Source organism: Salminus brasiliensis, chromosome 7 (genome assembly GCF_030463535.1).
Source record: "Salminus brasiliensis chromosome 7, fSalBra1.hap2, whole genome shotgun sequence".
NCBI classification, from domain to species: domain Eukaryota; kingdom Metazoa; phylum Chordata; class Actinopteri; order Characiformes; family Bryconidae; genus Salminus; species Salminus brasiliensis.
In genome coordinates, this window is record NC_132884.1 from 27,248,046 (window position 1) to 27,270,230 (window position 22,185).

General features: G+C 41.6%; 1 protein-coding gene across 3 annotated transcripts in view; it reads left to right on the forward strand.

The window, feature by feature from the left end:
- negr1 (neuronal growth regulator 1) overlaps window positions 1-22,185 on the forward strand; it is a 163,825-nt gene that overhangs the window by 102,086 nt on the left and 39,554 nt on the right. For all 3 annotated transcript variants that reach the window (XM_072684373.1, XM_072684374.1, XM_072684375.1), the window contains 2 exons: window positions 8,636-8,756; window positions 14,843-14,994. In XM_072684373.1, the coding sequence (XP_072540474.1) occupies window positions 8,636-8,756; window positions 14,843-14,994 (273 nt within the window). The remainder of the gene's footprint in view (window positions 1-8,635; window positions 8,757-14,842; window positions 14,995-22,185) is intronic.

A 22,185-nucleotide genomic window follows, 5' to 3' on the forward strand; every position in this document is an offset into this window, starting at 1 on the left:
CCTAATTGGAAGTGTTTGCCTAAGAAAGCAAGTGACTGTTTTAAATCCCCCCCCCCCGTTTCCCTTCCCTCAAAGCCCAGCCAGACTACAGAGTCTCGCCTCCGCCGCTTTTTATTTCTTTGAAGTGCTGTTGTGGCAGTTGTCACAATAGCTTTTTTTTTTTTGCCTTCCCCCCGTATTGTTGTCGCTAATGCGGTTAGTAATTAAGGGGATCATCCCTTAGCGCCGACAGATACACTGGTTTGATTCGAGATTGGGAGTTAGCTGTGTGGAAATCTGTCACGGCCAGCTAGCCGTGTGCTATTAGGCTTCTGCCAGGACCTGCCAATAGCCCACAATACAGGCAGGGAGCTCAGTGATGAATGACCTGAAGAAGCCTATTGCCATCCCTCACGCCTCACGGATTTCACCTCCGCCTCAGAGCCCGGAGTGCGCAAACAGATGAGAGATTAGCATACATTTCCGCAACATGGAGGACTATTTCAGGCCATTCAGGGGGGGTTTAAACTTCGATTTACTGCCTGCGCAGATGCACACGCATGTTGTTCGTGCTCCTACACATGCTCGCGGAAAATCCTCCAGAAAAAGTGTGTCCAAATGAAAGTATGAAAGGAAAGTAAGCTCACGCTCATTAGCATGCCAGAAGAGATGTTAAATATTTTGACTCCTCCACAGCCAAAATGTCATCTAATGTGCCAAATGTTTGATGTAAACAAGGTTGTTGTTTTTTTTTTTTCACTTCTCCATTGAAGGGAGACTTTCAGCAACGGAATATTAGAAACACTCAATATCACCATGCAGGAATATAGAGGTGTACAGAATAGAGTGCATGTCTGGAGGGGTAAGGGGGGGACGGCACATCCAATACTGAACGCAAGCAAAAAAAAGTGCTGCTGCCTCTTGAAATAAGCACACACTCAGTGCCATTTAGCCCACTCTGTTTTACCTAAAGCGCAGCAGCCAGCAGTGCTTGTTCTTTTGCGGAGAAGGCCTGACACACAAGTCCAAATTTTGATTGCTACTGGGTGAGTTTACTGATTTATGCTGCTCACCAGATTCTTACTTCAGCAGGATTGCTGGCCTACGTAGCTGTAGAACAGCTAGAACTTTTAATTGTCAAAACCAAATGTGTGGTCTAATCACCTCATCAAAATGTTTGGCTAAAGGGAAATGATTACCTAGCAACCCATGCAAGTAAACATTGCCATTTGAAGTGGAGGATTTAGTCATTTTGTTCTCTAAAAAAATTATAGTTGGCATTAAAGGGAGCTGTAATTACTTTGATTGGTTCAGTTAAACAATTTGGGAAGCAGTATCAGAAAACGACAAAATATACAGTTGTCGTCGGTAGTTTGCTTACTCTCATCACGCACTCGAATGCCATGGCTACCTTCAGCTGTGTGTGAGTTATCAGACATCATTAGTAGAAATAAACCTGAATTTAGGGTTAAACCTATACACATGAAATCGACATGCACCTACCTAGATGATTAATTTAGTGGTGTTGAAAGCTCCTTGTCATGGCCAAGGGCACTTAACTTCCTGTTGGTGACCATGATTGACTAGAGCTGGTAGCTACTCTGTGCCCACATGAAAAGAGTTTGACACTACTAATTGGATTGACCAGGACACAGTACTGTGTGGACAAATCCAAAGAGCTCAGTGCAGATCCGAGAAAGATAATTGTAGATTTACGCATGTCAGGAATGTATTTGTAGACATTCCTCACTTCCTCAGTTTAGGTCTTCTTCCAGGCCTTGGAAAAGTGGCTACCACTCAGTTTAGGTCTTCTTCCAGACCTTGAAAAAGTGGCTACCACTCAGTTTAGGTCCACTTTTTCACTTTTATGGATCAGACGTGACAACGATTGAGTTGCTCGGCCATGTTTGGTATGTTTAGTATGTTTGAGTAGAGAAAAGGTGACTCACTGAACCCCGAGAACACAATACCTGTTAAACATGGTGGTGGTAGAATCATGCATTGGGGCTGTTTTGCTGCCAGTGGAACTGGTACATTGTGCAAAGTGGATGAATCTATGATAAAGGAGCTGTAACTATTTGCAAGATGGTTTAAACCCTGGACACGGTTGGGTTCAAGACAGTCACCCCAAACACACACCCGAGGTGGCTGTGGAATGGATAAGCAGGCTAAGCTTTTGACCTTCTCAAAATATGCAAACTGTGCTTAAAAGTCGGGTCTGTGGCAGGAAACCAACAAATTCAATTTTAACTTAACCAATGCTGCCAAAAAGAGTGGACAAATAATAATGATGACCCCGTGTGAAATCCAAACCTCTAAAAATAAAAGCTTGTGCAGTACGTTTTTTATTTTATTAAATAAATTATTACATTATTCACTTTTATTAATTCCATTATTAATAATAAATAAAAATTTTAAAGACACCTGCTCATTTATAAGCATTTGTCCCAGCCTTGTTGGAACATATCTGTAATGATTTAATTGAATTAAGCCACAAGAGCATTAATGAGGTCAGATATTCATATTGGATGACTAGTTCTGGATTATAAACACCTCTCCAACTCATCCCAGATGTATCGCATGGAACGCCATCACTCCAGGGAATGCAGTTCCACTGCTCCACAGCCCAATGCTGGTGAGGCTTACTACCCCTCCAGCTGATGCTTGGCATTGGGCTTGTTGACCTTAGGCTCATGTGCAGATGAACATCCCTTTCTATCAGCAATGAATTTATCAGAATTTCTTCATTTCTTTCCTGTGTTGTTATTTATTTTGCTTTTTCTGGTCGAACAGAGGGGGATGGGTTCCTCTGAAGGTCTCTTCCTCTCATTCTGAGGAAATTTCTCCTTGCCACTGTTGCCTCACTCGCTAGGAGCACACAGCCAGATCTCCTTAAAGCTGTTTTGTGACAATCTTGAAAAAGTGTACACAAATAAACTTCTTCTGACCTGTACTAACAGTAGCCCTAAAAAAATCTGACCTGAGGATTGCCGGTTTTAATTCTGGGTCATACCACCTGCCATCAGCACCCAGAGCCCAAGCGAGCACAATTGGCCTTGCTCTCTCCAGGCGAGTAGATGGCTTGCTCTCTTTTGTCACATGACTTGGGTGTGATGCTAAATGACTTTAGCCTCTGCTAGCTGATGGGTCAGAGGTGAGAACCCGGTGCTTTCCTTCAAGTCCATTGACGTTGCATCGGCGGCAGTGTCAGAAGTGTCAGAAGACACAACCTCACCCTCCCAGTGTCGGGGGGGAGAGTACTAACGAATGGGTTGGGTAATTACAAACATGGACCTTTATGAAACCTGTGGTCCTTCTTTGGCCATTCTCCAAAAAACACTTGAAGTCCCTTGATTTTATAAGAGTGTAGCTTGTTTAAAGATGGGGTACCAGGCAGGGAATGTACTAAAACTTTTACACTATTCAATACTAAACTGTATTATGACTATGGCTAATTATACATGCAGATTACAGTGCCAGGCAACAAAGGCGGTCACTGGTTTTCGAAGGCTTTTTTAAAAGTCAGAAAGTAGCACTTAGGATTTCCTCACATTGCGTTGCTCTTGCAGCGGATTGCATTCTCGTCTTGCCCACCTTAATGTTGTACTGTGCAAACTGCAACGCCTGTCACAGATATATCAGCAGAATGCTCCAACTGTGCAGGATGTTCTTTAGTGTAGAATGTTCGTTATGTTCACATGGACGCTCACTAAAACCCCCTTTAGCAGAGCGTTCCTTTAATCTGTTATTTTATCCATCAATCTCAGACCCGTCCATAAACGCTTTTCTCCCTCTCTGCCCTGTTAAGCCCTGTTGAGATTATGTAACGCTTCATGGGCTTTTAAATGGCCTGGTGACTGTACTGTATGTTTCACAGGCCGTAACCATCAATTGGCACTTTTTCAAAAGCGCAGAAACTCCTCATACATATGGCAAAACTCTGCATTCATGCTGTGTTCATCTGTCGTACAGCTATTTTCAAGCTTTCCCTGGAGAGCGTGCAGTGGAGAAATAATAAAAATAATCAGTTTAAACCAGGCTTTCAGTCTCAGATGAAGGCTTGAGCAGAGCGAGAGAAGCAAGGGAGACATTTAAACACTTTCAATGTAAAAATGGCACGGTGCTTTAAGTGGCGAATGGAGAGTGTCACAACAGAGTTGTGGAGCCGAATGCTTATCCTGAAACTGTTTTCTGAGATGGATGGCGTTTCAAACTGCAAATAGATGGCGTGCCGCGAGCTGCTTTTGCTTTAAATCTTTGTCATTTCGCTATATGAGAGGAAAAACTGGACCGGTTGGAACTTCTATAACATGAAGCCTAACAAGATGTTTGTTCAGCGTTGGTGGGGGAGGCCCTGGGAGATTTCTCAGAGAATTGGGTGTTAAGTTTTAGCTAGGCTTCCTCGGTTTCAGCTGGGAAGTTATGGAGAGGAATTTCAAAAGCTTAAATTGGAAAACAAACCTTGCACCACAATGTCTTGTAGGTGATTTCAAACACTGGGTTGCCTGGAATATAAATGCTCACTCAACTCTCACTCAAATTCAAACATAGCAAGCAATTTAACGCTAACCGGAAAGGCATAAGCAGATCACCCTCCTGAAGGAAGTAGAACCATGCCAGTTATTTTCTCAACTAAAGTGTGCAGCTGACCGCATAATAAGCCTTCTAGAGGGACGTTTTATGGCAAGATGAGACAAAGATTGAATTTCAGAGGAGTAAAGACCAGGCATTCAACCCTAAGAACACTGGAACTGTTAAGCATGGTGGTGGTGGCATCATGCTCAGGGGCTGTTTTTTTTTCACTGTAACCTCAAACATCAGCTAGATGGTAGAAATGTGGACCCAACTGAAAGGTTCAACAAGACAGTGATCCCAGACACACATAGAAGGTGGTTGTGAAATTATTTCAACTCTGTCAAAAACATGCTGATTGTGCTTAAAAGTCAGTTCCCTGCCTGGAAACCAACAAATTTAATGGAACTTAATGTATTCAGAATGCTTATTCTGAGACCTTTCTGAGATGGCATTTCAAACTGCAACTAGATGGCGTGCCACAAGCTGATTTCGCTTTAAATGTGTGTCATTTCCCCATATTAGAGACAAACTGGACCAGTTTGATCTATATAACGTGACGCCTAACAAGATGTGGGGAGGCTCTGGGAGGTTCTTTTTTTTGTGGAGAATTGGGTGTTAAGTTGGCACAGCAGTGGCTTTTAGCTTGGCTTCTTCAGTTTCAGCTGGGAAGTTATGGAAAGGAATTTCAAAAGCTCAAATTGGAAAAAAATCTTGTGAACACAACCTTGCTCCTCAATGTCTTGCAGGTGATTTCAAACACTGGGTTGCCTGGAATATAAATGCACTCTCACTCAAATTCAGACATAGCAAGCAATTTAACGCTAGCCGGAAAGACATAAGTGGATCACCCTCCTGAAGGAAGTAGAATCGTGCCAGTTATTTTCTGCTCTTCTATTTTTTGTTCATCTTTCTGTTCCGCGCTGTATTCTCGCGCCTCAGAAATGCCTCAGTCCCGCTCTCGAATCATTTCCTTCTCTCAGAGGACCATTATCGCTCTGCCGAACGCCATTCCGAGGACAGAATGTAGCGTTTAAAGTTGATGTTTTCTGTGCATTCATGCTGCAGAAGTTTAATACCCAACAACGATTGATGTAATTAATGCATTGAAACGGGCCTGTTTATGTTCTGTTGAATGAGTCGAACTGACTAAAGAATCATTTCATGTGTACTTGAAAACCTCTTTTTTTTTTTCTGGTAGCCTGGAATAAAATGGCCCCTAGTTACGGCTGGCTCTCTGACACTCGCAAAGAGACTTGCACAATGTTTGAGAACATGAAAGAACCCTCATTTCATATTCACAGAACCTGCCTCTGCTATTCAGCCTTTGAACTTCCATTAAGCAGTTTATCACTGTGCAATTCATTTCATTTTTCTAACCCTCGGGATGAATAGTATTTCTCAGCACCGCGCTAGTAGCAGTGTTTTTTTTCCCTATGCCTTGACCACTCCAAAGTACTTTGAATGTTATTGTTATTCACCTGTAACTTTTCTCTTTCGAGCAGGTGGCAGTGGAAATATGACAGTTTCCTGATTTAGTAAATCCCAAGCTCTATTAAATTTTGTCTTAGTATTGGGTTTGAAATGACATATAGATATGGAGCATCCAATCACTGAACTCGTTTACACATCATAATTAACGTGTTCAGTGGTATGCAAAAGTTTGGGCAACCCTGGTCAAAATATCTGTGGATAGCTAATTGCATAAAATATAATGTCATAACCAAAGAGCATAAAGTTATAGATGACATGTCTTTAATATTTACGCAGGATATTTATTCACAGCTTGGATTGTGCACACTGCATGGTCACTGCTTGGCCAGTATCACATCTTGCATGGGCTGTTTGAAGCTGCTCTTTCAGTTCTTACATTCTTCCTTGCAAAAAAGCTTAAAGTTCAATGAGATTCTTGGACTGTCTTGCATGCTCTGCTCTTTTAACATCTTTTCACAGATTTGTTGATGATCAGGACTGTAAAGGCCATGGTAAAGGCTTCACCTTGAACCTCTTAAAGTAGTCCATTGTGAATATTGAGGGGTGTTAAGAAAGATCATATTCCCGCTGTAGAAGCCATCCTCTTATCATCTTTATCTTTTGTACAGATGATGTGAGGTTTGATTCCAGAGTTTGCTGCTATCTGATTGAATCCAATCCCACTTCAGAATGTGCTACAGCTTGCTGAAAGTCTTTTGCAGTCAAGAGGGTGTGTTGCTTTGCCTTTCTAGCAAGACTACAGGCAGATCTCTCTGAAAATGATCTTGAACTTCCAGGCTTCGAATTGACCTCCACCATTCCTGTTAACTGCCATTCCCTTAATAGCATTACAAACTGCAGAAATGGCTACATGAAACTGCTTTGCTATCTTGCTATAGATTGCTCCTGCTTTGTGGGCATCAGTGATTTTAATTTTTAAATCAGAGCTCTATTTCTAAAGCTTTGGAATTGCTGTCATCTGGTCTTTCTTAACAATGTCCGTGAACCAGCCATAGCCCTAACAAGCAAATTAAGGTCTGTGACCTTGGTAAAAGTTGTCTGAGACCTCAAATCTCTGTGGGTGCCCAAACATTTGCATGGCACTCCTTTCTTTTTTCACACTCTAAAATTATACAGCACAAAAATCTTGCTGAAAATAGTTTTGTATGTCATGTCCGGATCATAAGTGAATATACTTGCCAGACTGACTGTAGCAACTTAAAAGCTCCAGCCATTCTGTGAACATTTAATAGTGAAAGAATCAGTAAAATGATCTAAAATAATTATTGTGAATAGATAATATCATATAAACCAATACATTCAGTAATAGAATAATATAAATGAAAAAATAGGACTGTGTTTTACTTCTTTTGAAAGGTTACAGGTTGGGAAATACAAGATTTTAATCTGACAGTGACCGAACATTGGAAGAAATGGCCGAATCTGGCAAATCTGATCATGCTTTCACTCACCAGTCAGGACTTTTATTTTTCAGATTCAGAAATTCCATTCCATTTATCCTAGAATGCGGTCAAGGTCCGGTCTCTGACCACCTCTGAATGTGGTTTGTGTGGTCTGGTCGTAATCTGATCTCTATGGCTACATTCACACAGCAGGAAAAGTGGGCCAAATCTGATTTTCTCAGCACATCTGATTTGTTTTCTTTAGGCTCTTTTTCTTTTTCACACCACCTTTTAAATGTGACCTTTATCCGACATTCATCTGAACATTTCACGCTCCTAAACTGACGCAAATGCTCAAAAGAACGATTCTTTATGTGAGAGTTCAGATTCACCTTCGCCAGCATCACAGGAGCTATCCAGCAGTTCCAGCGGCTGATGGCTGGGCTTATCACAGAGAATGTGTTTGAGCTCGCTGTGAAAAGAGCACGTTTTTCAACACTAAAACTTCTTTTCAAAGTTTTTTTATTTATCTTTGACACTGCAGCAGCGTGTTTGGTCATTTCTTTAGGAATTCATTCAAACACAGAGCGGTGATGTGTACCTTCTGATAGAGACATCACCCCATTTATTCATGAGGTCTGTTACCTCGATATCCAGCCACTGAAAACGTTCCTCACTGCTGTCGTTTTTTGCCTGTCCTCAGGGAATGTTGAGCTTGACTGGCCTAAAAGTCACATGAATGCCGGTGCACAATACCACATATGAAAGTGGCCCAAACCTGAATTGAAAATGCTAAATTCAGTGTGGCTTTTGGCGTTCACACTGCCACACAAAAAACACATCTGTATCACATATGGTGGAAAAGATCAGATTTGGGCCTCTTTTACCTGCTGTGTGAATGTAGTCTTTGTGTCCTGGGTATGTTGTTGACTCCTGTCTTCTCATGTGGTCAAGTGAAATTCAGAATGGGTCTGATAACTGTTAAATGTTGAAACAAGATCATGTGTTCATGTGGCAAATGTTGAATGTTGATGGTATAGACAGGCAGATGTTCTGTAATGACCATACACCATTTAAATGTAGATTCTGTACTGAGCAGAGTAAATTATGATGCTAATCATACTGATACTGATCTGTTGGCACTGATCTGTTGGTTCTATTTATTGGTAAGTCTGTAAAGCTGGGTTGTATTTGTCGTTTGTCTGCAGTTCCACCGTCCATTCATGAGATGAAGAGCCATGGGGTCCGGCCTGGTTTAACAGCGCTGCTGAGATGCGAGGCAGCCGCTGTCCCGTCTCCAGTCTTTGAGTGGTACAAGGGAGAGAAGAGGTAGGACTCAGAAGCAGGATGATAAAAAGCCTGGCTTTTATCTCTCTTTTTTTTCTCACTGAGTTGATATATTTTTACTCATCGTACATTATCATGCATTATAAGTCGGGCTCATCCTTGATGCAAGCCGCATGCTGCAATGAAGATTTATGTCAGCCGGTTCCTCTGTTGAGTAAAGTGTGCCTTTGAGGATAGTGGGCCAGCGATACAATCTAAATTCCTGTAAATATTCAGGCCACATGACTAGGTGAGCAGGGAATCCAGATCATTTCTTGCCTTGCTTTACTGCTGCGGGGAAACATGGGAGTAAAGCACTTTCCTCTCACTGATTTTATTTATTTATTTATTTTTTCCACATGAATATTCATATTCAGTATTCATGCTTTCAGTCTTGGGATGCATGCTATATGTTCTAGGCGTCCCTGCACATCTAAAATTCAGTAAGGCTTATTTATAGCTTCCATCATTCAGCTAAACTCAGGAGTCATGCTATGAAACAGGCAAAGCTAGTGTCGAGAAATCTTACACTATAAGGCTTAACCTTGAATTTTAATTAAATGTTTGCATAACCTCACCACCAGTAAAGAGCATTTCCAGTTTCTGCATCAATCAGTGTCGACTCAAGTGGTGGTTCTTGAATTTAAATACCAAATTACCCCATTACCCATCATTTACCCACTCTTTCTGAGTACGATCTGAATCAGCAGTTCACACTGTGCTAATTGTAATTATAGGCTTCACTCAATTTATTCAAATTGCTAAGGAGGCATTGGCATTGGTTCTAGGGTTTGCCTAATTTAAGACTTTGCATTTGTTATTCTTGATAAACCATCAGGATTTTTTCCCCCTTTCCTGCTTTCTCAACATAGAATCCATATCTGTAGTATTATTGCAGCCTCGGAGTGATTATTCTGAATCTGCCACATTTAGTATTGCCTTGGTGATGAATGTTTAAAGATATTCAGTATAAAGATATTCGGATCAGCCATCAGCCATTAAAACCACTGACAGGTGAAGTGAATAACATTTGATCATCTTGTTACAGTGGCACCTGTCAAGGAATGGGAGCTACATATTAGGCAGCAAGTGAACATTCAGTTCTTGAAGTTGATGTGTGGGAAGCTGGTAAAATGGGTAAGCATAAAGATCTGAGCCACTTTTGACAAGAGGCAAATTGTGATGGCTAGATGACAGGGTTAGAGATGATCTTAGTACAGTGTAGTGCAGTGGTTACTCCCTATCAAAAGTGCTTCAAGGCTGGACAGTCTGTAAACCTGTGACAGTGTCACAAGCGTCCAGGGATCATTGATGAGATTAATGGAGGCCCCACCTCACAGCTTCCAAGATTTTAAGGATCTGCTGTTATAATCTGGGGCCAGAGACCACAAGAGACCTTTAGAGATCTTGAGGAGGCCGTAACTCAATAAGAGGGACCTACCTACACAATTTAAGGCAGGTGGTCTTAAAGTTATGGCTGATCAGTGTAGATCAGAAGCATGCTGTGTTCTGTTATGTAGTAAAACCGTGTATTTTTTACACCACAGCCAAATAATTGATCATGGCCGGATCAAGGTGGTTCTTATGATGTTGGGCTGGTTGTTTTGTTGTTAAGGACCAGCAGCATCCCTCTCCCTCTCACAGCGATCGTCCCTGCAAAACCTTTTGCTAACATTTGAGCAAATCTCAGTAGGAGAGCAAACAACAGCTGCTTAGAGATTTGCTGGACATAAGGTCAGGCGCATCTCCTCAGCTCGGAGAGAAACACGGATAGTCCATCAATTCAAATGTGTTTAGGGAGTCGCTGCGCTGTGAGGGCAGGGGAGTTCCACCCTCTGCACGTTTCACCTTAGCTTCAGAGCTTGTCAGACATGTAACCCTTGTACAGTGCCCATGACAACTCGACAACTGCGGTTCGAGTGATCTCTCTTCACAACAGTGGCATACGTCAGTGCGGACTAGGTAGTATTTGTGCTTTGTTGGAGTTGGTTTAAAGCGCACTCATGAATTCTACCTTCTTAGCAGGGATACAGGATTGAAATCAGCCAGGCTGGGGTCAGCTGGGATTCCTTCGTAACCCAGGATCTGCAATGGACCCACTGATTTTCATTTTGCCCGATCTATATAGCAATTTTATGGTGTGTTATGGCCTGCCAAGCCCACGTGTGCTGCATTTGAATGCTGAGCGTGCACGTCTGTGCATGTCAGGGCTGCCCTCCAGCCTGTGCATTTCATATCGGTGCATTTATTTAGCCTGCTAAGAAAGCACAAGCTCCAGCAACGTTATTGCCTTTGAGAAGCCTGGAGAAGCAAAATCAACCGAATATCAGCTGATTTGACTTGAAAGAAATCCAAATAACAATGTTTGGTGCCCCCTGCGCATCTGGCTGTCCTGTTCTCACCATAACAGAGTGGCATTTTTAAATATTAAAGTGTTCGTATTAATATTAAGGACCTTTATATTAAGCCACTATGAGAGTAATGTTCATTAGCATAATAATTTGGGGTGTAACAAAATTTAGAAGCATCGCAATATGATGTTTTGCTCCACGTAACGCAGTACTGATAATACTACTACTACATTCTGACTGGCTGTTTAGACATCTGTGCACACACATTTTGGCAGGAAAGAAAGCTTTGTTTTTTCCAGTAGTGCAGCAGCAGGGAACAGTTGCCTGCACTGAGCACTGTGACAAAAAAATGGTCGTTTAAAGCAAGGTAGCCATAGGATTTAATTTAATTTTATTTATTTAATTTAATTTTATTTTATTTATCATCTTCAGAATATGCCACGACAACACAGTGGGCTGTGGTTGTTCATTGTGCCAGTCAAAAGGCCTGTTCCTGTCAAAGCAGGTAGTTTTTATCCATGTTAGTAGTGTAGGGGTGTTCGAATATATCAATATATCGAAGTATTATGATATTCTCTTATGCAATACTGATTGATCGATTATCAAAAAAACACTATCTATCACATCTATTTTTTATTAATAGTTTACATGCAGAGATTAGTGGCAGACAACAGTTCATTTTGTCTTGTGTTTAAACCCCAGACCACTAGATTGCAGTGTGGAACTCTGTTGTGGTCTTCTTTGAGTCTGAGTTTTTGTGTTTCAGTGTTTTTTAGACAGTTTATATAATATTTGCTGAAAGAAATTGCAATATATTGCCCTGCCTTAACTGATCACAACATATTGTGATATGTATTCCCATGTATCGTACTGCCAGGTTCTCACCAATACACAGCTCCAGTAACAACAGCCAAAAAAACAGCCCCTATTCTTGAATAGCTGTAACTCTCTAAGAAACCCAATTGGTTCCCACTGAGGAGCGACTGGCTGGAAGGATTACTCGCAGTCTAATCCAGAGCAGTGCAGTGTTTCAATCAGGACATTTTCACAGCCGTGTCGAATAGCTGAGTGATTGGCATTCTTGTCCGCGCTCGCTGTTCGTGCATCAGGGTAGTTGGGTCGTTTGCCCACCCCAAAAGGATTGGCAACAGGAGACGACTAATCTGGGTGAAATATAAGATGAAAAACAGATTTTAAAAAGGACATTTAAAAAAATGGGAAAAAGCTTCTGCAAGCCGATGAATATGCAAATGCTTCTTGGTGATAGTACATTCTAATATTCAATAAAAAAAGAAAAGAGGAACTGACATAAGCGTAGTATGCAGATGACCTCATTGTTCTTCATTATTGAGTCTGCATGCCGAGCATCCCGGCTGCATATTAGTGTTATTATGAGCATTAGCACACAGACAATAGAAAAGAATGGCCATGATGATGTTCAGCAGCTGTTTTGGATGTGTTTGAAGGGATGTGAGTCTTCTTTTTTGGAGGATAAAACAAGACCACCCATTAAGTGATGGGGGGGGGGGGTGGCTGAGGAGTGAGGAGGTTATGTTGTCAGGAACAACATGGTCAGGTTTAAACCCACTGAGAACTTTGGGGGCTGTGTTGGGAAACGTGTGGCGAAGCAATTCATTTACAACAGGGGTTTATAATAAATGACATGTCATTAGCACATTTTGGCTGATGTGTGCTAACTACAGCGACTGACTGGCTGACTGAAGAATGACGGTTCTCCAGTTTTATGCTCAGCATTAAATATGGAGACAGACGAAGCCTTCCCTCCGTATTCTGCCTTCATTACGTCCATATTTGCGCACATTCTTTGAAAGCTGGCGGATGGAACGGAGCAGTGGCACTGTAAATCGAGTTCAAATGAGATATGAACTTGATGAAGAAGAACCTTTTTACACCGTTTACAGCTGTTTACTCTGCTGTCGATTCTAGTCTTACTGTTGTCAGAAACTCTTCACTCAGAGCTGACCTCTAGTGGGTGTATTGCTTAACAACCATGCAGACATAAAGGATGCACAGAAGTATGTGGGCAGTGGCGGTTGCAACATTAGAAACGGACATGTTGATTTTCGTAGGGAGTATAAATGAGCCTTCAGCTCTGTGTGCAGCCTCTCCTGTAAACCTGTTCAGCGTTCACACAGTGCTTCACACATTGCTAGCTAACATCTCTGAGGAACACCATGCCTATCTTAGTGAGGCAGCAGTAAAAAACCTCACTATTGACCTCAGCGGTTTAGTAAATTCCATCCAGTGTGGATGAAAAACTGAGCAGGTGTAATAATATTAGTTTGTGCTTTGCGGTAAAAGCATTTAGTGGATCAGTGATTTGAGGTTGTTCTCTCAAGAGATCAGAACTGACGCTGGTTTCGCTGTTTTTTTTTTTTTGGGGGGGGGGGGTCACGCCCTTCCCTATAATGGAGATTTGGATTGGTTTGTGCCTATAGGTCAGTGTCAGTGGACTTCTTTTAATAAGCATCTGAATCTGAAAACCGTTCTTGTGGGTGATATGTTTCACATCCCTGAATTACATCATTTTTAGATCATTATGAAAATATGTCAAAGCTGTGTGAGGCGTCATTAAGGCAAGATTCTTAAAAGAGAATTCTTCAAGGATTTGGACTAAAAGTAGTGGTTCTGTAAAAAAGAAAAGGAATGATTTTGTGGCTCACTTGTATATAGTTATATATATATATATATATAGAGTTTTATATGATAACATGATAATGTTATTATGTTATTATTGTTATGTTTTTTTTCCTTTTTATTCAGTACTTGAACCATAGAACGATGTTTCTGAACATCAGCGATGGCTGAAATGTAAGCGTGGCGATGCTGCGAAGGCCGCAGTCACTATGTTGAGACAGAACTGGAGGAGGAGAACTAGGGAGAGCAAATTCAATTTTAAACATTGTGATAAATAATATGAAATAATAGGTACATGTGACATTTTATTCCCTTTAACTGTTAAAGCAATGAGTTATTACAGGGCATTAATAAGCCATTAGGCTACAGTAGAGTAAATTTACTACCGTCTCTGCTGGGCAGCGTGACAAACTGTCTGAGGTAAATTTCTCAGCATTTCCATTCCATTGTCCGTTAAGTATCCCAGTGATTCAGACGAGATGGTAAATAGTGTCCACAGAGATCGATAGCTGAATTCCAGAGCTCTTACTCAGTGATGATCCTTGATCATTTTTTGTCTTTTAAAAAAGTAACGTGTGGAAATTCTTTACTCAGTGTTGTAGCTCTTAGCACCGCTGTGAATGAACAGTATTTTAGACCAGTGTTTTAACTAGGAATAATGCACTAATACCTTCCTACATATCCTGCAGGCCTAGTACTGTATTTTACTAGCAATGTTTAGGTAGCCCACTCGTTAGTACTCTCCCCCATCACATTCAGGGAGAACTGATGCATGCCTCTGGAGGAAAGCGCCTCCGATGCATCGGCTAGCAAACGCCCGTACCATCCAGCATCACAGTGAAGTGATGTGGGGGGAAAGAAAGAGCCATCTTCCCACCCAGAGAGAGAGCAAGGCCACTCGGGGAACTAGCAATCTTTGGGTCGCAGTGGAGGTGGCTTAGTGGCGTAGTCCGCTGGACCACTCAGAGCCCTACCTTGTAAAATAATTTTGACCAGCAGACCATCCTAGCTGGGTATTACTATTACTGTTACTGTAAACCTGTAGTACTAATGTGCTGTCTCTGTTTGCCATATTTTCAGGCTTAGCAAGGGTCAAACTGGCATTGACATCAAGAACCTCAGCTCCAGATCAGTCCTCACAGTGACCAACATGACAGAGGATCGCTATGGCAACTACACCTGTGTGGCCGTCAACAGGTTGGGAACAGCCAACGCCAGCGTGCCTCTGATTCGTAAGTAACAGGCATTACTCCCTGTCGTTCAGCTCTCGCTAAGCTCAGAGTTGCTTTGTTTTTTTGTTTTTCTGTTGGTTTTTTTTGCAGATGGTTTGGCTGCCGTTCCACCTTCACAAATGCCTGTATATTTGAACCTCCATTTCTCAGCTAGAGAGGGAAAACGATGTGGTGTTTGTCTTTGTGTCTTTTGTATATGGTAAAATGTGCCTCTCGTGTATGATTTCGAGCTGTTTCAGATGAATAGCTTTCTTGAAACGCGCAGCGCTTTCTTTGTGCGCCCATTTTGACATCCTTAGTCATCGCTTTGATTTTCGAGGTTTCCGAGTCAATAATGAAGGCAGTGCTGCTAACAAGGTAAACAAATCAGACCCAGACCCATGGAAAAATAATCAAAACGGAAAGAAAGAAAGTAGCCTTAAAGCTGGCAGATGGGAAGGGCCACTTGAGTCCCCCTAGTTTTAAATGAAGCACATCAAAGAAATGAGAGAGCCCGAGAAATCTTTCACGTTCTGCTGAAGACTCAGAGACTGTGATGCAGGAAAAAGCAAGAGCAGGCCAACAGGCGTCTTCTTCTCCTCACCTCTCCCCTCCTCTCTCTTCCATATGCACTCTCTCTCTCTCTCTCTCTCTCTCTCTCTCTCCCCCTCCCCCCCTTTTTTTCCGAGCTGCTCTGCTACTCTTTATCATGAACGCTAATGAAAAGGAAACCCATTGTACTGTCCTCCTAATGAGAAATGGCATGCAATTCCTGCACAACACACACATCCGCATTTGCGCAAATTACAAATCCAAGAGGCAGCCGTCATTACCAGTGACTAAATTGCTATTATAATATCAGTCAATAGGTATTGATGAACCAGAGGTGGACCCAGGGACGTATTAATATTTAATGAAGAGCCTCGACCTAGACACAAGGTTTGGAGTGCTGCGTGGTGGTGCATGTTCTGTCTTCAGCAAGAGGAGTCCTGTCAGTTGGATGGGGGGGGGGGGGGGGGTGCATTTCAAGCCTGATTCATGATCATTGCGTTTTTTTTTTCAATTTTAAAAGTGTAAAATGCAGAATCACTGTGATGTACTGTGCACAACTTAACCTTCAAATGTGTTTTCAGAGATGGATCATAGTTTCTACCTTTTACCTGCACAAACAAGTGGAAAAGTAATGTGGGAACACAGGGATGTGCAAGGTGTAACCAGTATGATATCGCTATCACGGAGTTATAAGATAATACTACGAAATGAATAAAAAAATCGAGTTAGCATAATTCATCTAAATGACTTCTTTGTTAATACATGCCTAAAAACGTCCCTCAACCATCTCTAAACTGTGAGACTAAATGGATGTGATTTTGAACACTATGCAACAGTATGACTTGCTTTAGCCAATGAATGAAAAGCTAAGTGGTGGCGAATCTTTTGAGGTAACCGTTCCAATTTTAGCTTAAATGTTTCAAAGGTTAACGCATGCTGTTCTATTAAAGTTATATTTTTTATATTGGTCTGTTTGTTTACATAGCTGTGCAATAGATATTTGAACCCGGTCAATCAAGATTTGGGCCTGTATTAATGAGTTGTGATTGGTGAAAGTTCAAGTCCAATGTTTGTTAGCAACATTAGCTTAACATCTTCTGTTGGAAATGAAAGAAGTTTACATCAGACATCAGACATGTACTGGCTGATTGACTGCATCTGAGGTGAGTGATTAGTCATGTTCATGCGATTTTTCACCCAAATCTGTCTTTGAATTGAGGTTTAGAAGAATTAGCAAGGTTTTGCCCTCTTGTTGGTAAATCATGAGTTGCATGAGATGCCGGGTGTCTAAAGCGCTGATCAGAAGAAAGTGGGATAGGTAATTATCACCAGTGTTTCTCAGTGAATTGATATGTTGGTAAATATCGTCATATCCTATAGAAAATGGCTTTTGCTGTATTTTGCTTCTGAAGTATGTGGGGCCCTCAAGGAGGAATCTAGTTGTGTTATGTGTGGCATATGGGAAATGTGGCAAACCTCAAGTGTTGCAGATTTGAAGATCTGAATTCTGTGCGTGGCACAAGACGTTCCAAAGACAAGACCTCTCAGACGAGCGACGCTTCTGGCGAGTTCTTGTGTAGTGTAGCGTGTTATGAGCATGTAGCCTGTTCATTTTGCAACCCCCAAAGTTATTACTTCTGTAAGCAGGTTATAGTAACAGTCTCGTAATCAGTTTGCATTGTGTGTAGGATTACAGTCAAGTGAGTGTAAAATTGAACTCAAAATCCAAGCCCCTAAGCTTTCTGAAGTAAAGGTACAAAACTCCAGCATGGATTGTTTTTGTGTGACGATGCCTAATTCGAGTAGCTGCATCCATCCCTGTGATTTACACTGCGATTTCTTATCCCTCTTATCCAAATCGCTCATAAACATTGCAGACGTGTGGTAAAATTGCATTTCTCCACTTTCCTATATAAAACGAATCCAGTCTGAATAGCACTAAAGATTCCAGGGGCTTTTACCTGCTATAAACCACACCTCAGACAACCCTGTTATATTAATCTTGTGAACTTGCTAAATATTCCATCATATTCTGTTTTTCTTAAGAATGGGGATGCAGAGCGAGCCGAGATGTACCGTTCTTGTAAAATGACAATTATTATGCAGCAGTGTTGGCCGTAAATTCCCAAGCTATCAAGAAGGCTAACAATACTCTCACCTCAGTTGAAACAGATGGTAGATGTTTTGAATACACAGTTACAATTTAGGTAAAAGTTTGAAGGTATTTTCTACTTGTGAGCAAGTGAACATTGTGTGTTGAGCTTTTCTGATTGACACAGTTAGAATTAATCGAATTACCACTACCATCTCTATAATTTACACCAAGATTTTTTTATTCCAGTGCAAAACAGTCGCAAACATTACAGACGTATTGTAGCAAAATGACATTCTCACCCACCTCCCATTGTAATCCTGGGCGATCTCAATAGGGGAGCTTAATTAACTTCATTTGAAGTCACTTTTGCTTTTTATTCTGGTGCAATGAATTTCTTTCTACTTATCAAATCTTTTATCAAAAGCAACATATTGGAATAGGTGGTAGAAAGGATATATAGCTACAGAGCTGTGAAGAAAGACCAGCCATAGTGTAGTTCAGATACAAAACCCCAATGCTTCCCGACAAAGGCCGAAAATGGATCCATTCCTCCCTACCTGATGGCAGTGGCCATCCGTATCCATACATGAAGCCCTTCCCGCTTTAGGTATGCCTCGGCTTGACCCGTCACTCTTCAAGACGCATGTGCTATCACAGGGTGGTGGAATGAAGTTCCCCCGGGTGTCCCTCGCTGTCTTTAAACAGACTGAAGACACAGCTTTTTTAAGAGCCCTTATGTGAACAGTTGCAAAATTGTGCATTGTTGTATGTAGGTTTTAGGGATTGTGTTTGTTTCTTGGTATCCAATTTTGTGTATTGTTTATATCTATGTATTAGATAGTGGATTTTTAAAGCTAGGTACCAGATTTAGTGTGTTATTAATATATAAGTATCAGATTTTGTGTATTGATGTATTCAGGTATCTGATTATTTGTGTTGGTCATATCTAGGTTTTTTTGTTTTGTTTATGTTTTTATGTTTATAACAGATTTTGTGTATTGTTTATGTGTGGGTATCAGATATAGTGTATTGTTCATGTCTGGATTTAAGATTTTGTGTATCATTATATGTAGGTATCAGATTACTTATATTGGTTATACCTTGGAGATCAGATTTTGTATACTGTTTATATCTATAGCTGTCATATATAGTGCATTGTTCATGGCTAAGTATCAGCTTTTGTTCATTGTTTATCTCTAGACATCCGATTTTGTGTATTGTTAATAGCTAGGTATCAGATATAGTGGATTTTTTTAAACAGAATCAGAATCAGAATCTCTTTATTTCAAGTATGTTACACATACAAGGAATTTGTCTTGGTGAGAGCAACACGTATGACAAGTAACAAAAACACAGAACACAGATTATTTACAGTATTAAACTAAAGGAAAATTACACTAAACAATAAATAGGATAGGGGATAAATTAAAAAAGTCAAACGTACTAGCTGAAGAAGCTGAGAGATGTGAAACAGATTTAGTTGAAAAATATTATATATAGAAAGTTACAGATGACCTGAATATTTACAGAAAGAGAACATCTGTACAGATGTGCAAATAGGCATAGTGCAAATAGCAGAGTGCAAATAGCTGTTCAGTCCGGTTTGGTACAGTTCAGTTGTATGTTTTGAGGTTTACAGTGGGAGGTGTCCACTGTGGTTGAGGAGCGCTACAGCTGTAGGGAAAAAGCTGTTAGCATGACGTGTTGTGCTGGTTTTGATGGACCGCAGTCTTCTACCAGAGGGGAGTGTCCAGGATGTGAGGGGTCAGATGTAATTTTGCCAGCACGCTTCCTCACCCTGCTGGTGTAGATCTGCTGAAGTGATGGCAGGTTACATCCAATGATCCTCTCTGCTGTCCTGATGATGTGCTGGAGTTTGGTTCTTTCTTGTGAGGTGGAGGAACCAAACCAGATAGTTATGGAGGCTGTGAGAATGGACTCGATGATCGCTGTGTAGAACTGGATCATCAGGGTCTGTGGCAGGTTGAATTTCTTGAGCTGTCTCAAGAAGAACATTCATTGCTGAGCTGTCTTGATGATGGAGATGGTGTTTTTCTTCTTTTTTTAAAGCTAGATATCAGATTTAGTGTGTTATTAATATCTAGGTATCAGATTTTGTGTATTGGTCATATCTAGGTATCAGATTTTGTGTATTGGTTATGTGTGGATATTAAATATGGAGTATTGTTATATGTAAATATCAGATTATGTGTATTGGTAATATCTAGATGTCAGATTTAGTGTACTGTTCATATCTGGATATCAGATTTTGTATATCATTATATGTAGGTATCAGATTACTTATATTGGTTATGTCTTGGAGATCAGATTTTGTGTATATCTAGGTATCAGATATAAAATTAAAGCTAGGTATTGGATTTAGTGTGTTATTAATATCTAGATATCAAATTTGTGTATCTAGGTATCATTGTTGTATCTAGGTAAAGTGCCAGCTTTCGTCCATTGTTTATCTCAAGGGATCCTGTTTTGTGTAGTGTTTATCTTGAAGTATCAGATATAGTGGATTGTTTGTTTCTTAGCCATCACAGAATCTTAGTACAAGTTTTACCAGACCTCATACAGACTAGCATATCTGTAAGGGAATTAGTGATGCCCTGACCTCTGCGCTCCTGCTGGAGTTTAGATGGAGCATCTCATTTGTCAACTATTATGTATATTTTGCATGAGTATTGGAGTTGTGAGTCTTTTGAAGACAGTGTCAATCCTCAAGGCTTTAACCTCCTTGCGAAAATGAGCCAGGTTCAGCAAACGAGGAGCTCTCTTCAGCTCAGTTAAGCCCCCGCCCACTTTGTCTCTAGCCCAGTACAGGCTCCACCCACCTCCCAATAGGCCTTACCAAAAATAGGAGAGCCCGAAGAGAGCGACGGCTCCGCTGGTAAAGCCTCCCCGCACCCTCAGCAGGCTCCAGCTAATGGAGGCGCTCGTTCAGTTCGCCATGCTAATCAATCACAACCCCGGTGTCGTCTTTGCATGTCTCCGCGCCTGTTGTCGTCCTGGTTACCTCGCCGCTACCCTGGCCTCAGCCATCGGGGGGACATTGTTGTCGTGGTTACCATAGTGTGGCCGCGCCTGAGTCACAGGCCAGGGACGTGAAAGGAGGGATGAAATGGAAAGTGAAATCGAGTAGGCGCGATGTGAATGTGGCGTTTTTTTGTTGTTTTTTTTCTCCAGGCTGGAAAATGGCCACTCACTTGTTCTCTGAATAACTCCTTGGCATGTTGCATCCGTCTTAGCATGTGTGCTACACACTCTTGCTTCTATTCCTGTTCCCACATCAATCACGGATCAGATTGGCCCTGACAGTACTACAGCTGCACTCAGCTGCCTTTTCCCTCCCAACATCACCGGATTCTCCAAAGAGAACTGCCAAATACTGATCACACACTGCTTATATCTGTTGCTTTCAGGGCTTTACTTGGCGTTGTTTTTTTCTTCAAGCTGTACGTGTTGGAGTCGGTGTGTTTAGAGCGTGAAGAGTGCTTTGCGACATTGATGGCATTATGTTTCTTTTTTCTATTCTACCTTTTTTTCATTATTGTTTGCCATTTTCGAACGCTTGCTTCAATATCTCTGCGCCGTTTTCTCCAGGAAGGAGTTTTGTTGTGCTTTGTATCTTCATTTGTTGTGGTTTTCGAACCTTAATAAAAATCCACAGCAGCACACAAAAAGATGGGCGAACAGCAGGAGGGGTGGCATTCATCTGTCTCATTGATTCGTGTCTCATATTCCAGCACATCAGTTTGATGCGATGGTGCTTTAAAGGATACGCTTCCGCTGCTTTTCAGCTTGACGGAAACTACAGTGAAGACGCTAGTGCTCGCAGGGGACCGGCTCGCCAGAAAATGAGATATGTGACGCAAAGATGGTTTGTGCCCTGCTTCGGCTATAAAACACCTGCCATCCAATCATTAGCGAGGCAAGCAGCCCTATCGGCTCGGAGGAATGCTGAATAGTCTAGCCCTATAGCGAGCCCTAGCCACGCCTGTCAGCAGGATGAACCAGGCAGGCAAGGATCGGGCCTTATGCTGTGTTTCCAAGGCGGAGAGTGAATTAACCCCATTAAAATGACTCATCACGTGACCTCCGCCTTTTCATACCCAATATGAAGAGGTAGGCGTAGGAGAAATGAATCCACTGTCCACTGCTCATTGTCACATGCTAATGCGATATTCCTAAGAGAATCTGACACCGGCCAGCACACAGCACTCCTCTTCTATCTTTTGTAATTTATGCTGTCCGTGAATTGTGTGGAAGTTGCACATTTTGTCTGGCCGCTGCTCGGCGAGGGGAAAAACGTGATGTTATTACAGAATGAAATGCAATTCCTTGCTCCATAATGTGTTTTGTCTTGCAAGTGAGAACAGAGGTCGTCTAGCATCCACGCCGATCCACTATTATGGAATGCAGCGCTGCCTGCTCCATTGCCCCGTTTCCGGGCCTCAAGAAGATTGCGTGTCAAAAGATTGAACCGGACTGGAATGGGTGTCAGCAGAGAGGGAGAACACTACAGTGTAAAAGGAATTAGGTTTTGCCAGTTTTAGCAG